The sequence below is a fragment of the Puntigrus tetrazona genome, chromosome 16 (genome assembly GCF_018831695.1).
Source record: "Puntigrus tetrazona isolate hp1 chromosome 16, ASM1883169v1, whole genome shotgun sequence".
In the NCBI taxonomy this organism is placed as follows: Eukaryota; Metazoa; Chordata; class Actinopteri; order Cypriniformes; family Cyprinidae; genus Puntigrus; species Puntigrus tetrazona.
In genome coordinates, this window is record NC_056714.1 from 8,191,783 (window position 1) to 8,209,007 (window position 17,225).

Sequence of the window (17,225 nt, forward strand, 5' to 3'; positions counted from 1 at the left end):
GGGAGGCGTGTGGAAAGATTGAGAATTAGGCAACTGACCTGATGCAAAGTCATTGTTTAGACCCTGTAAGGTCTAAACGACATCTGAGTAGCTCCTTGCGGAGTGATAGACTTTCCAAATCCCGCTTTGAGGAAAGCCAGCATTACTCAATGAATAAATCGTTTTTTGCAAATCGCTTATAAAGGCCTTTCCGTGAGTGTTTAATGTTTTAGGCGAGCGGTTGGGGTCTGTCATTGTTATGGATTCTCTGGAATAATTTGAGCAGCCTGAGAGAGGTTACACATGTTGGATGTTTAGGACAAAGCAAATGAACTGCAGTAAAAAAGGGCCTTACCTCTCTATGACCTCACAAATCTACCTGAAATATATTCCAAGATAGACAAGACAAGATAGACAACCTCTTGATTTTAAATACACTACTCCTCACCCCACACCATATATTGGGTTCCTGTGAACTGCTGATCCCTATCTTGTACAACCTAGTTCTTAAATCCATTTAAAGAACATGACTGACTCCACAAACAGTCCCGCAGTCTAATTGTAACTGTAGTCTAAATGTATTGCACATGTTTTAGATGCTATCATGCCAATGTGGAGCAGGAGGAGGAGATATCCAGTGGCTGCTGTTGTTTAGAAGATAATGTAGATATATCAGTCTGTGTATTCAAGGTATGCATGTTTGAATCAGGGCTGTGCTTGTTTTTACTTTACTTGACTTGATGGTCCCTTTAACACATTCTGTCGACTATCCACCTTTTTCCAGATGCAAAAATGGGCGCCACCGTTTGTAAATTTTATGGGTTTAGCTATTTTTAGCTGTACAACACAGTTTGTTTTGCTGCTTGATATTGACAATAGGTGTATCCTATCGTATTGTTTTCATGCAATATCTTAATTATGAACACACTGGTTTGTAGTGCAAACAGTTTTACCGCTTACTGCACATTGTTATTTTCCTGGTTATTTCTGTAACGTCTCACAAACCGGAAGCCTCATCCCTAGGCTTTCTTCTTCATACAGGAAAAAAGGTGGATAAGTAATATTGCACCGACATGTATTATCTCTCATTAGAGTGATACTAGAACATTAGTAGACTGGTAGGTGTAGGGTTAGACATGTACTTCCAAAGTTAGTCAGTATGTCATAGTCAGTAGAATGTCTGTTGGGAGACCATCACAATAATGAGTTAGCAAATATTAAGCAGACAGTAAAATAATACTCTAATGAGAGTTATTGACATGGACTGGTGTGTGTAAAGTTACGTATAGTCAACAGAATGCTCAAAAAAGAACGAGGGTTACATACAGAACCAAGACGTTTTGAAAAATTTTGGTAACCAACAAGTTACTGGTAGCCACTGACTTCTGTAATAGGGGAAAAAGGAAATAAATGGGGCCAAAGAAATGTTTACCAACATTCGTCAAAACAGAATAAATAAATCCATACAAGTTCGGAGCAACTTTAGTGTGATTAAACGAAGACAGCATTTTCTTTTACACATGTGCAGTATCATATGACTTGAGTTACAGAGGAGACCATTCTCTGGATTGAATATTCTGCAAAATATATTATTTTGTGTTTTACAGAGGAAATAAACTATAGTGAGCAATATGAAAATCAAAACAAGCGTCTAGAATGACGCAAGGGAGAATGAAAGGGCTGATTTTACTCTTTAAAAAATCTTACACCTTTGCTTTAATAATATACTTAAGTCAGCAAAATGCAAAAACTGTCAATGGTCGTACATTTTTATGTTTTATTTCCTTGTTCATGCAGTTCTCTTCCTCGCTGTCCTGTGGCTGAGAACAGAGTGGCGGTCATTAGTGAGATGAGAGAAGAGTGTCTCATGACAGGGGCCGCAATGATAAGGTCAGGAGTGAGAGCCGGGGGCCGGATAAAGGGGCCTGATGAGTGAGTGCTCAGCTCTGGAACAGCTTCACACAACAGCAATCAGGCTTGTAGATGGCCCCTGTCCAGATAACATGGGTGAAGACAACTGGAAAGGGGTGGCCATACATAGACATGCACATATACCTGGTGAAGGTGTATACTCCCTAGACATGGAGTATAAAATGTATATAGCTATTATTTTATTACTATTATTAATATTCATAAATCTTTCATTGAAAGCAAATGAAGGCATACTAATGGTTCGTTTCCAATTGATTTGACACAAAACACATTTAGTGACTCAACACAACACAACAACACAACAACTATCAAAATTCTATGCAGGCCAATTAGCATGCTTACATACTTTTTTTTAAGTGTTAATTGCAAATCTGAATAATATTTGATGTAGATGTATAAGATATAGATTTGACTAAGATGTACATAACTTTTGATAATCAAATGTGCATAACTACATTTCAACATCATTGCTGTATTGAAATATATCCAAATCTAAAAGAAAGTTAAGAAATTAAGAAATATTTAATCAGAACATTTAGATGTATTTTCTATTTTATCTACAAAATGATGCAACTAAGGAGTAATTATGCATTATAATTTAAAGATAATCCACGCAACATAGCAGTGCATTCTTAACAACAGAGATTCGCTATTCCTGTTACGCAAAGACATTTTACAAAAGAAAACATGCATAACGATACCCTTTGTTATTTTTACTTTTACATTGTTATATGGCAAACTGTTTGTTGCTTTACGGCCTTTGCTAGTGCTCTTGATAAATGACTTGACTTTACAGCTGTCCCAAAGGTGAATATTGGAAAGTAGAACTGTGTTAAGATTAAATAAGTAAATAAACAAAAAACTGCTTTTGCACCCAGAATAGTGTAGTTCGGACACATACCAGCAGGGGCTTACTTGCCCAAGATAAACAGCCAAAAGGTGAATTAAGTGTCACTTTACATTCAAAGCAGAATAATGCTGCCATCTACAGTAGGATATGTGCAGTTACACCAATGGACATATTTACACAGTTTGTGTGTATATATACCATGTCTATGGTTTGGAAAATCTAAAAATGCATTATGTTTCGTGTAACATGCATGTGTGTGTGTGTGTGCTATGCGTAAACTAGTGAACTGGTTCTTACCCAAAGAAATCGGTCAAATTATGTTTATATTAAAATCAAGTGATTCTGTGAGGGTTATGTTTAGAGGTAGGCGTTGACTAAAGAAAGCATCAATAGCCTAATATAAAAACAATGGAAGTTTATGTCTTCCCTAATATAGTGAGACCAATGTGTGTGTGCTTCAAGGTCAGCCTGGTCTAGACATAAGGGGGATTTCTAATCAGCACTGCTCATATTACTCTTCTATATGAGAATATTATATTCCAGACATTGTTCTCACATTATCACTTTAATGTTAAATCGTTTATTTGCACAGTTTTTCAGTAACTATAATAATATGCACAACATAGTGTAATCAAATATATGAGTAGTATGATCAAACAACATGTCAGTTAAAGAAACAACTCAAAACTCAAAAATAGAAGTTTTGTCATTTAATTAACCTCTTGTTCTACAAACTATAGTCGTACTTCAGTTCATTTTTGAAGAACCTTGTGTGTACCAATTCTTTCTTTCTTTCTATACTAGACACATAATAAAGAGAAAAAAAAAATCTGAAACTAAGTAAAAGACAAATGTTAATTCATGGGTGAATTGTCTCTTTAGGCATTCCTAAATTAATGAGGGCCAGGTTTTAGAAAGAGATCTTGTTACACCTCGGTGTCCTCACCAATTAGACTAAAAATAAATTCATAAAATTAGAAAATGCAACAGCTGCTGGGGCTGGACAGTGGCCAATGGAAGACTCTTGACAATCCATTCATTGCTTGCAGACCAATACAGATTTGACTGAACTCTGCATATGCATTTGATGTGAAATCTTAAGTAAAATAATAGTGCACTATCTGTGGGTTATTATTGGTAAAATAAATCCTGGCAAGATTAAACAAATGCTGTAACATACACAGTCGGTTAATATTAATATTAGACTTTCATGTCCATGGCAATAAGGGAGTTCAATAAGGGAGACCCATGGCGCCAGCTGGGTTGTAACATGAGAAAAAGAGTCTGTGGTGTGATATGAGACACAGTAATGAACAATCAGGTCCCACTAGAATATCTAGAGATACTTGTTGATATTCTCAAGCTATCTCAATAATCTCAATATTCTCGAATTTTTTAAATGTAATCCTGTTCACTGCATAGTTTTCATTTAACAGATGTGCACTATTTAACTGCAAAATATTTTTGCACCAATATACATCTACTAATTTAGCAGACACTTTTATCCAAAGTGACTTAAATGAGGACAAGGGAAGTACAGTTGGAAGACCTAAACATGGCCCATTATAAGATTTAACAGAATCAGTCACTTATATTTTTTTTATATGTTGGTATTTCATAGACTCCATGATGCCATGCATTTAAACAATATTCAATAAAATTAAATGATTAACTTTTTCAAATAAAATTAAGATTTTTTTTTAAAGAAATGAACAATGAACATGCTATTGTTTTAGGTAATGAGGCTAAATAATCATGCTGACAATATAGGGGTCTTATAAATTCTTGTATTAAATATGATACAGTAAGTTAAAAAAAAAATATGAAAAGAAATGTGAATATATTAATTGAACCCACTGTCCAAGATGCAGCTGCATGTTTAGTGGTAAATTACAAGAGAGAAATAAAAAAATCTAATATCTTCCACTGGTCTGGTAACATTTTGATTGATTTTATAGAGGGGATATCTCTAAACTTGGCAACTCATTTTGAATCATTTAGCACTTTTGTTATTATAGGGAAGCAGACATACAATACTTGTTAACAGGCATTCAAGAACAAAAGCAGATTCGTTATGGCTGGAGAATAATATATATTATTCGTATTTTAATTACATGCAAAACTTTGATGAACCTCATAACTATAGATTGGTGCAAAAACTGAATCACATCTCTCAATGCTAAAATAACTAAACTAATTTAAGGTATCATCAGCGTCTCGATGCAGATTCAGGAATATCAGGGTACAAGAGGAAACCGGAGAAAGTAGAGTCGTTGGTGTTATCTGCATACACTCCCCCAAATGTTTCATCTCCATAGACTTGCAGCCAAACCTCATCTCCTGTCTCCAAATGCAAGATAACAGAACCTGATGCCTGATCCACATTGGTCTCTTGGTATTGGTCGAAGGTGAACATGATGGTCTTGTCATTCATGTAGAGACTGACTTTAGCATCTTTAGTATATACGGTGAGATGATAAGTAAAAAAGTACACTCCTGGCAGAACACAGCGGAACTTTCCGGAAACGTCATCGTAATGGTGCTGGTCATTGTAGAAGAACTTGCTGAAGCGGATTGGCACATTGGTGGCAGGAACAAGCTCACTCAGACCTACACTAAAGGCTGAATGGTAAGACAAAGCACTTTCACCATGGGCCCCTTTCAGACCTGGGTTGCCAGGAAAGCCTCTTGGTCCAGCAGGGCCAGTGTCTCCCTTCTGTCCAGGATCCCCCTTTTCACCTGCTTCACCTGCAAGCAATGAAAGCAGTCATATAACTCAATTAAATAGGTTGTTACAAGGATGGTGCCTTCCGCAAAAATGCAACTGGATGTTTTAGGCAAGAACATGGGAGTACAGTTTCTCCCACAGTCTCTTCTCACCACTTCCTGGTGAAGATCGGTGAGAGATTACATAAAAAACTAATTTATGGCTTGTGAGGAAGCTTATTCATGCTTCCTCTCTCCACCAATCAGTATAACTTCTGCATGGCTAAGGTGTGGGCCACAATCTCCACCAACTAATTGTAAGCAAAGGAGGAGGTGAACTCACTGGATACTTCTGCCTCTTTCCCTAAAACAATAGCATGCTCTTCACCAGATCAAATAAGCCACAGAGAAGACTTCCAGATCAGGCAAGAAAACAGCAGAGCTAGCAAGGTATGGCTGCAAAATCTATTAACGAAGTCACTGCCCATCCCCCTAAATGAGAGCCGGGCAGGAGAAGAGCTTCCTCACTGTGAGTACATCCAGCTCCCTTGAGAACTGACTGAGCGTGTTATGCTCCTAGGCAGATGATTCAAACCCTTTTTGTCACCTGGTGTAACCTTTCACATGGAATGGCATTTTATTTGGTTTTACTTTGCTTTTTGCTTTGAAACAGACACTTTCTATTCCAAACAAACACACAGATAAATGGCTTTCTGAAGACAAAGATGCTTGGGATTCCATCACATAGGTGACCTTTTATGCCACTACTTATGTCTTCCTTTGCCATCAGCTTGATCGGCAGGCGATCTGGCCAATCAAAATGCATATATTATGTGCCACCCAGCTGTCTGTTTTGCATACCAAAAACCTGTCATGCCTGGCACTGCATGCATGGATTTCAACGCTGAAGTTATGCAACTTCAACATAACTTTTAAAATCATGATTATGCACATGAATTGCATCTGTGAACTATATGGTATTAAATTCAGCTCCATTTCACATTTTATGTAAATATGAAAAGATGATCCATTCACGTTTGAACTGACACAATGCAGTGACCTGAGCACACATATATATATATATACATATATATAAACACATACATAGATGCCTCATTAGCGTCAGTTCTTATGGGCTGCTATACGTACAGTAAGCTGTCATATTGTAGTAACTTGACCTGACAATCATTCACCATAGTAATCACTGAATATTTGAAAGATACCACAGTCTTGCACAGGATGGCTCAACGACTCTGTGTGAACCTATGTTATGGTGAGTGATGTCAAGTTCACTGTTCCAACACAGTGGCCGCATGGTGCCTTGAGCGGTCCAGTGGGGAGCGTGTATATGTCGATGTGCAAATACACCAATTCAATTGACCTTTCGCAAAGCCCCAGCTACTGTTGCCATGACCAATAAACAATGCAGCTCTTTCACTTATAGACATTTATATACACCCCACAGGACCACTCCAGGCATGTAATTAAAGACTCTACAATATGGCGGATGGTTTACCCAAAGAAACAGTCACTAATGACGCGTGTACATATATATCTGTGTATTTGCACACATGCTTCAGACTGCAGCAACACCGGAGGCATTCCCATAGCATCAATACTGACTGAAGTTCCACTTTGAAAGATTAACACAATTGAGTTATATAAATGACAAATCATATCATTTTTGTAATCACACTTTTTTCAGTGTGCCTTATATCAATGGCTTCTTACAGCTTAATTTCACCATAAACAAAAGCTTAATCATTTGCCTTCTGCACATCAAAACTCTTACGTAAAGTGAAAATACTATTTAAGCATTTATGTTTGACTTTGGGATAATATTATTTACACCAGTGGCTCTCAGTTCCAGTCCCCAAGGCACACCGATCTGTCCCTTATTTAATGCACCTGATTCAAATTATCAGCTCATTAGGAGAGAGAGCCATGAACTAAACAGAGTGTGTCAGATAAGAGAGACAAAATGTGCAGAGCAGTGGGCCTCAAGGACTGAAGTTGAGAATCACTGATATACACTGTCCTATTTTACAAAGCTGTTTTTTGTAGTAGGGAGTTTCCAGATATTTTCTAAGATCAAAGCCTGAGTTGACAGAAATACTGAGGTTTAGTGTAATGGTACAGACAAAGCCTGGTTGGATTGGTGTCATTTTTGTCAGTCCTGTAAGTTTGTTTAACTAGCTTTACGGTACAGGTCTAATCTAAATTGGGCTGGATTTGTTTGTTTGTCAACCCTAAACCTACTCTAAAACTCTATTACGTAACACTATTTTGTTTAAATAGCGTTATGTAACAAGCCACTGGTAAAGACCTAGAAGATGGAGCAACATGAACATTCACAAAAACACTGATAACATTTTTATTTACATATTGAAAAAATAATTTAAAATAATTGCAAATTCACAACTGATCTAGCAAAGCTTCAAACTGTATAAAGTGAGCTTACGCTAACCTTTATCTCCCTTCTCACCCCTCGGTCCATCATGGCCATCTCTGCCATCTCTTCCAGGTTTACCACTGTGCCCAGGTGTGCCAGGAACACCTCCCATCCACATGGCACATGGTTGTCTATGATCAGGTTGAATGACATCTGTTCCCGGACCATCAAGCTCTTCAGTGTCCTCTTCCCCCTCAGTCCTTTCATCTAATGCTGTCTGCTCTATATTCTCCTCAAGAATGTCTTGACTTTGACAGAGTTGTCCAGTGAGAAATATTCCAAATAAGATCTTCCATAGTAGCATCATACTGATGAAATGAAATATTTGATATAAACATGCTGTACTGATAAATATTTGTGTTGTATGTCAAATGCATGACACGTGAGAATGTTGTGCACTTCACAAACGATCAACCGTTTCACGTTTTATGTCTTTTGAATACAATTTTATGACTTAAACCCAAACCTGAACTGTTTTGCGATTGGCTTTGGAAATGTCAAAACATTTTAGTGATGTCAAACCTATATGTTTGCTTATATATAGGCTATATTAGAAATAATGGTCTTACCTGGTCTGTAAGTGTTTGTCTCCCAGAAGCACAGAACAGTAAGAACAACCTCTGAATGATGCAACTGCCTTTGTTGGTACTGTGCTGTCATCACTGTGGGCTTTTCTGAACTATATTTATCCAGGTCTAAATTCTAAATGTATTTATGGCTCGTTGAACAGCAGATCACTTTATCCAATCTGATACTAGTCTGGCATACATTGTTAAAATAAGGTTTATTTTCTGCTTTATGATATAAATGCAATGTACACAACAGAAACAAAATGATGAAGTGTCATGGCAGAGTTTTCCTTTATCCTATTCAGTGAACTTTTACGCACTGAACTAAATTCTCAAAACCATTCTCTTTTCATTTAAGCATAGTTTCAAAAGGCACACAGTAAGAGTGTAAATTAAATAATAAGTTATTGTATTTATTCACAGACAGCAAGTGGTAATGTTTCAATATGTCCTCTTAAAATTCTTTATGCACTCATCATTTTCACTCAGGAGTCAGAGAGTCTAACTCTGAAAGCAAAGTTGTGCATTTAATGACTTCTTCTTACATTGTCTTGGTAGGATAATTTCTGTAATTGTCTATTATTTCTAAACGTGTCATCTGCATAACGAAACTCTTTAATCTTGTGGCATCTTGGTCCCATCTTATTTGCTGAAAAACTAATAGCATAATTTAGTTTCCTTGGAGTGGGATATTCTGTCTCATTAAGAAAGATTAGCCTGTACAAAACATTTAAACCAAAATTTATTACAGAATATGTCATATCTGTACATAATTTAGACTGGAAGAACGATTGTAAAAACAACCAGATGGAGGCAGTATTGTTCATCTGAAAATGAGCTTTTCTTAATTGGACCTTGAAGTGTTAGCCAGCCATCTCAAGTATGCACATTCTTAAACTTTACCCATAAAATGTACAATAAATTGCACGGATTTAAAACTAGCTTTGTTAGCTGCCAGAAAGCAGACGTTCCAAACTGGTTTATTAGTACAACAGATGGGCAAAATTTAGCAGACCTGTAAAGAAGGTATTGATAAACTAAACTCAGCATAAAAAAATAAGTGTTCTACGACGCTATTCCTTTAGTTAAATTAAAGTATTTTGTGTCATTACAATAGAAGAAAAATGTATATGTATGTATATATATATATATATATATGTATATATATATATATATATATATATATATATATATATATATATATATATATATATATGTATATATATGTCAATATATGATATGTCAGTTAATAACTGTTTTGCTGTGGTCAGACTCAAAATCAGAGAGGATGGAAGGGCTATATAAGGAGAAATGCTATTTTATTGTAATATTTACTGTGATAGAAAGGGCAGAACCTGATTTTGCTGTGTTTGATGAGTTTCTGGATCAACCACTTTGTTGACCCTGGAACAACATTGTGATTAACCAATCAGATTTGAACCACCAGAACCAGTTTGAAGAACCAGTTTATAGCTTTTGTGTTTTGTGTAAATTTAGGCTTACAATCAGTGTACGGTGCTTGTACATTAACGTCATTCATCTGTTTCCTCTGATTTTAGGCATTACTCATGGGTAAGGTTAGATTTAGGTGTAGAGATATGGTCAAAATTTAATTTTTGAAGTAAAATGTTGCAGAACTCAGGATATCAGGAAGTGCAGGGGAAAGGATTACTGCAGGTGCTCGTTGATGCAATTCACGATGTCATGTTGAGCACATTTTCTCCAAATATTCCTTGCAATATGATTGCTTATTCACGTCTCAAAAAATCTTTTATATAGCATCCTGCTTTAATAATACACACAAAATTGATTAAAATTTTGGAAAATCAGGTACTTCTAGTACTTTTTGAAGAATAAAACTTGCCTGGGGAAGCTGATGTCCACATAAAGTTATTTTTGTGAGAAAATCATGGTACTCCCTGATGGGCTTCTTCAAATTTAATCCATTTACTTATTTTGAGCTCACAGAAGATTTTGACGCATTAGATGTTTCAAGAATTTTGGAAGACTGAACTTTTTTTTTAACATCTGCAGTGCAGCCATATACAGTAGACAATTTTAAAATGAACCAGGATTAGTGAAAACTTCACCCTTTAATAGCTGTGGTACATTGTAGGTCTGTTCTAAATGGCCTTACAGAGATTTCTGGTTCTCATTAGAGAAAATGTGGCTTATGCAATGACAAGTAGAAGTGCTTTATTTTTTTTTTCCATACGTTCTCCCATCCACTTCACTGACATGTGTATTTATCTTGAACCTTTGTACTAATACAAGTCTGATATGTGTTCACTTTATATGAGAACCTGGCCAATTAAGGCTCAACTCCAATGGAAAAAAAAAAAAGATCACTGCTGTTTTCATTTTAGATATCCATCATCTTAATTGGTCTCTATTAGCTTTTTGTTGACAAAATTCACAGCCCTTCTCATTATTCTTCACATCCTTGTCCTAGGATGTAAGTCTCACATAAAAGAGACTTATTCATAAAAAAGAGAGATATCAATGAAATTTTAAAGTATAAGAAGCCTCCTGAAGTGTCCAAGAAAATTATATTTACTGTATAAGGTCTAGACAGGTTCGTCTAGAGGATTTATCTTCTAGCAATTGGTTTCATGTACAGTTCTATTTATTTAGAAAGCTTAAAGTGGTCACTTGTGAAAAAAAGAGTACACTTTAGCATACTTAAAAAAATATATACTTGCTGAGGGGTAAACTGAGTGCAACAAAATGGACCCTTTAGGTACAAACATGTATCTTTTGGAATCCCAGTGACAGCATTTGTGCCTCGTTTATTATACTCTCTTTAAGTAAAAGAAAAAAATTCTCTCAAATAAACAAATAAATAAACAAACCTGCCATTATTCACTCTGTCAACATCATTTGCCATATTATTTTTGTACATATAGCATCTACAAAGTTGTTTTCAAAAAGTTTTTTTTGATTTTCATTGTATGGACAAAAACTATTCAAAAGAATTTCACACAAAGTGATTTATTTATTAATTTATTAATCAACCTATGTATAGGGTAATGTACTGATACTGTTAATAAAAGCCAAACAACAGTTCTTCCAGCAGCTTTATTTGTTTCTCAGTCGAAGTAGAAACTGGCTGACTTTTTTTTTCCACTTTTGCTTTGCTTGCTGAATGAGATTAAAAACACAGTGAGAGAATTGATTTAATTGCAGTCGATTAATTCAGTTGGTTCAGCACTTAATTGTTTCAAGGCTTTTAATTACTTTTGAATACACGTATGATCAATAAACAATTGTTCCACAAAGGCCCGTTCACCAAATACTTTAGAAGTACATGTGCCTTGATTATTTTTCTTTCCACATTCTTCTGAATATAAAGTTGTTTCAGCAAGCATATCTTTCACCTTTACCTTTCACTCGCTCAAAGAAATATGTGTAAATTCAAAATATTAAACAATGTGATAGATATTAAAAAGTGGCACAGATATTAAAAAGTGTGTCAACACTGTGAAGGTTCGAATCCGCCTTTTGGTGATTTTTTTTCCCATTTAAACCTTTATTTTCAATAAAAATGAAGGAGATAATAAAAAGTATCGTGAAGGGTTAGGGTAAGTGTAGGGAGGGCCTTAATGTCCCAATAAGGTCTCATCCATTTAATTTGAATAAAAATGTTAATTTACACACTATAAGTTATTATTGCATACTGTTTTATGATGTACTACAATACCGAGGTGCATATAATTGCCAATATTTTCAATAAGTAGCATAAATAGCAGACCATCCTGCTATTTTAACAGTGCAAATAGAATCTATAGCTATAGCTAAATTGCATATCACTCAAAAATGCTGCTATTTTCACTTAAGCCCCTTCCTTATTTCTCTCTGAACTGATGACGTGACTAAATCTCATAAAACAGTTGTGAAGTCCTTGCAAACCAGTGGTTTGTGAGCTATTCCACGATATTTGTGCATCGGCTGTCTGTCTTAAAAATAAAGGTTTTCACTACAATACCATAACGATTACATTTTTGGTTCCCCAAAAAACCCTTCAGTGAAAAGTTCTTAATCAACACAAACTCAGCCCACCTGAGATGTGTGTAGGAAAAATCTGAACAAATCTAAATAATAAGAAAATAATAATAACACGCCATCAGCCCATGCTAAAAATAAAACTTTATTATTACAAGAAAAAGCTCTATTTCTGTCCATTGACCTTCATCAGGCACGAACAGTTCTTAAAATAACAGTTTTTCTTAGTGTGAAGAACATTTTAATAATCTAAAGAACCTTTGTCCACTATAAAGAACCTTTTGTGTAATGAAAAGTTTCTTTGTGGATGCTAGTGTATGCTAACTTGTCGTTATGATTAAAGGACCTTGAAGGATCCTTTCTAACAATTATTTCACTGATCTGCCAACACTTCCACTAAGACATAACCTAACATGGAAGCTGCAGATGTTTGCTGTCAACAAGCAGCATTGTGTGATACCATTGTTTCCATGGCAATCCACCTAAGAAGACAAAAAAAGGTTAAACTGAAGAATGTTACTCTACTGATGTGATAATGAAACACAAAGTCGCTAACTTCTTTATATGGGGTCGTTTGTAACAAATGGCTAAAATAATCCAGTCTAATTACAAAGATGACCCTCGACCATATGCTGGAGAGGGATCTTGTTATCTCTCTAATGGAACTCCGGGTTTCGGATGGAGCCAGAACCTTTGACAACTCTTACAGTGATAAATTCAACTTTACACTTTGGAATTTTGGTTCATTAGTTTTTCTGCGCGAGTAGAGATATGTGACCTTAGTGAGACCAATTACAGAGGCAGGATTACAGAATTACAGTGCCACTGGAAGAATGCTCTCGCTAATTTGCCATATTCTGATTCTTGATGGTCACTCCCCTAATGCTGACCTTTTAAATAAAACTTATTTAAAACTTTATCATTTAAGGCAACGTGCAAGCCTTGTTCCAGAAAACACTTTCCTCATTTTTTTTTATATAATATTGATTATTAAATAATAATTTAACTGAACATTTTTTTAAGATGTGTTGGTATAATTTATAATATAGAGATTTGAAAATGTCAAACATGGAGCCTTGGCAATGCGACATTACTTAAAGTTTGCTAATTTACTGTGTGCTGAAATTGCGAGCAGTAGTTTCTCCCAAGATTTTTTCTCCATACTGTTACCAGTGGTGTTTGTTACTGCTGTCGCCTCTGGCTTGCTTAGATGGGGACACTTTATTTTCAGGGAACTTGCCAACTTGACTGCACAGACATTATTTAAACTGAACTGAGCTGGACGATGACATCATAAAATTCAATGATAAACTGCCTTTAACTGAATATTGGTATTGTTTTTTGCATTATTATTTTGCACACTATTTTCCTATTTAAAATCTGCTTTGACACGATCTGTATTGTTATAAGCGATATATAAATAAAGGCGGCTTGACATGACTTGATAGTGTTTTGCTGCAACAATATACCTCCATGCGGCATGGAGGCAAATAATGCAGCTCAGAGTTGAGGTGACATATATATATTTTTTAAATGTTGCTTGCCACCACCAGCATTTTCATCACAAACTTTCATGGCCCCAGTATATGTTTTGGGGGAAACAAACTAAAATCTCACATTTAGGCCCTGTCCACGCGTCCACATGTAAACGCTGCACCAGGTCACTGAAACCGAACGAGGAGTTTTTGAAAACTCCTGATGGGTTGAACATTAAAAAAACCCAAAAATCTCAGGTTGCAGTATTATCGTGCCGACAGTGAAACCAGAGTTTATGGCTATTATCTTTGCCTACTGGAAACTGTTTTATCCTTCTGACTGGCCTGCATGACTTTAACGGTTGGGATTATATCGCCATCTGTTGGTTTGGCATGCTTCTGACAGTGCTTAAAAGGGTATAATTGCTTTTTCATATAAATGAAAAAATATGTGTGGACATGGCCTTAGTAAACATTGAAAAGTACCATGGAAGTGTCTCAACACCCCTGACTCAGTTCAAACTCTAGTTAAAGGGACTTTGTATTAAAGGCTTCTGGATGCTGATTGGTTGATTAATTGATTGACTGTTTATTTCCAAAAAAATGTTGCATATTTCAATAGAACTACTTTAAAGCAGTGAAGTGTTCCCAGTTATATTGCTTTTATTGCTGTAAAATGCATAGCATGAGAGATCCTAGCTAATTTCTGCCACTTCCTATACAGGACAAACATTATGGTGAATGAATGGATGGGTGTTCTAGCCAATTAAACAGTGAGTGTATGAACATATTTAAAAACGCATTATAGGTCTGTCAATTGTCATTGGCAGAATTTTACAGGTTGGTATTTCTGTTCATTTTGGAGCTTGACGATTAAATTACTATCATCTAATGACTCGTACATTAAACTTTTGCACTCTGCACTATTCTTTTAATTAAATCTGTTTCATTTTTTTAAAAATACCTTACTTTTCAGAATTTTTACAATGCTCAGTTATTTTCTGAAAGGCTAAAGGCTCAGGGGAGGCAATAAAAACCCTGTGCAGTTCTGCTTGGCATTGAACATAATACTGGTGATCTAGACACTGGAGTTATTACTGTAACATATCTTGTTTTGTTTCTCTGAGCCATGTTATCATTGTGTCGTATAACTCCAAGTACTTGCAATTAGTCAAGTTAACAGATGAACACAAACTCTTCTCGGAGCAAACCGAAGAAACAGAACTGGTTTCATGAAATACATAGTTACTATCTGGACGACAAACTAGATAAACATGGCCTTGTCCGCCATAAACTGTACAGCTTCAAGGTTAAGAAAAGTCTGTCCGTGAATTAGATGTAATGTATGCTATACGTTATGTTGAATGGATGTGGTGTTCTGTTGGGGTCAGTCTGAGTTATAGATCAGGAGTACCTCACACGCCTCAAAATGCTTTATAAAAAAAGCTAAGTCCTAGGTGTGAGATCTTTGGATCAGCAAGCATCATCACTAAATAAAAGTGCCCTTTGTGCTTTCGATGGCATTCGGTAGTCCTGACTACAGTTTGCTGGCTTGTATTACACAGTGCCAGGCTCTGCATTCCTCTGACAAGCAATGTAAGTAGCTGTGTTCTTGATGGATGACTCTTATTTTCTTGTCAGCCTTGAACTACTTTAATGTTTATCTTGATATATCCCTGATGGGTTCCCATTCATCTCGTACAGTTCTTAAAAAGGGGGACTGAGAGTGAGTATCTCAATCAATAGAAATGTAAAATCTAAACGCACTGACACCTGCTCATCTCACGTGCTTGAAACAACCCACTTATGGGCTGGTGAGAAATATAAATCTTTTTCTGTCTCTGGTCCAATTAAAAAAAAAACTCCAAAGATATTAACAATATGCAATTTAGAAACCAGTCTGTAAATATACCCTTAAGAAGACGAACTGGCAGCCTACAGTTCAGTTGGGTTAGAACAATTAAGTCTTCTATAGGTCCTCAATTAACTTGTACATTGTCACAAAGGAAAAGTGATATGTACTTGGCTTCACTGCATAACATTATTACAAATCTAATTTGTTCTTGAAAGTGAACAAAGACAGGTCTCTTTCTAACATTTATTTATGTTCCTATATCCAAAATCATTGATCTTGTTTAATCTCTGATAGAGAACAGATATAGTTCTGGTTCTCTAATGACTTTAAGCTCATTATGGCAAAACAAGTAAACAATAATGTGTACATGCTGTCTACCATTCTGTTTTAAAAGAAAGTCTATAAGGAAGAAGAGCTATTTATAGTTAGCTTTAACACTGTCTGTTTAAAAACAGATTGCTATAGAACAATATAATGAATTTCAAGGGAGTAGAGATATTTCACACTTGAAACTGATATTTTCTGTAAGGCTCCAGACAGATAGAATTTCCACTGTGTAGACAGAGAGCCATAAACAAGTTTCCTCAGCAACGACTGCAGGGCTTGGGATGAATTGATAGTACACAATATGTTATTTCAGGTGATGCCATCTGTTTTTTAGTAGTGAGGCATCATTTTTTTTTCTCTCCAACTACTCTAAAAGTGAAAGATGATCCGGGATTACACTGAAATCTGTTAAGAATATCTCAGCTTTCTCGCAGAGACATATTTCTACAAGATGTTCAATAATGTTTCAGTAATGTTCAATAAAACATCACTTCAGCGTGGCACAGAAGCTTTTAAGTTTTCAGTAAGATAAAACCCATGATTAGTAACTGAACTGATCTTTGGGCATTTGTACAAGGTAGCAGGGACAAATATTTAGGACAATGCATATGAACAATTTGGGATAGACAAAAATTAGACCTGACTCTTAAAGTCTCAGCAAACTAGACTTTTTTCACATCATATATAGACTTTAATAAGCCATTAGAGAAAGAAACAATACTGAAAAGTACACACTCCTAATATTTAAGAGTTCATGCATAAAATGACAAAACAAACCTACCTAATATATGTTCTAGCCGTAAAATAACATAACCAGTATTGTGAAATTGGCATGATACAATAAGGTTGCGAGGTGAGTATCTACCTTTGAATAGATCAATTTCAAAGGCTTTAGTGTTTATTTATTTATTTTATTTTATTTTTTTGTCATCTTTTAAAAATTCTTGTCACAATAGAAATATAATGCTTTTGGCTTTCACTCTACTCACGTTCTTGAAAACATAGCTCCAGTTATAATTCATTTCTGAAGGATAAGCTGAAGCTGGCCATTACCACAAACATTACCACAAAGTGACCT

General features: G+C 35.6%; 1 protein-coding gene across 1 annotated transcript; it reads right to left on the minus strand.

The window, feature by feature from the left end:
* Window positions 1-3,318: 3,318 nt before the first annotated feature.
* Window positions 3,319-8,557, minus strand: adipoqb (adiponectin, C1Q and collagen domain containing, b). Its single transcript, XM_043260193.1, has 3 exons — window positions 8,489-8,557; window positions 7,935-8,227; window positions 3,319-5,509 (listed from the first exon to the last, which is right to left on the minus strand). The coding sequence occupies exons 2-3, from the start codon at window positions 8,224-8,226 to the stop codon at window positions 4,971-4,973; spliced, it is 831 nt and encodes a 276-aa protein (XP_043116128.1). The 5' UTR covers window position 8,227; window positions 8,489-8,557; the 3' UTR covers window positions 3,319-4,970.
* Between the last annotated feature and the right edge of the window lie 8,668 nt (window positions 8,558-17,225).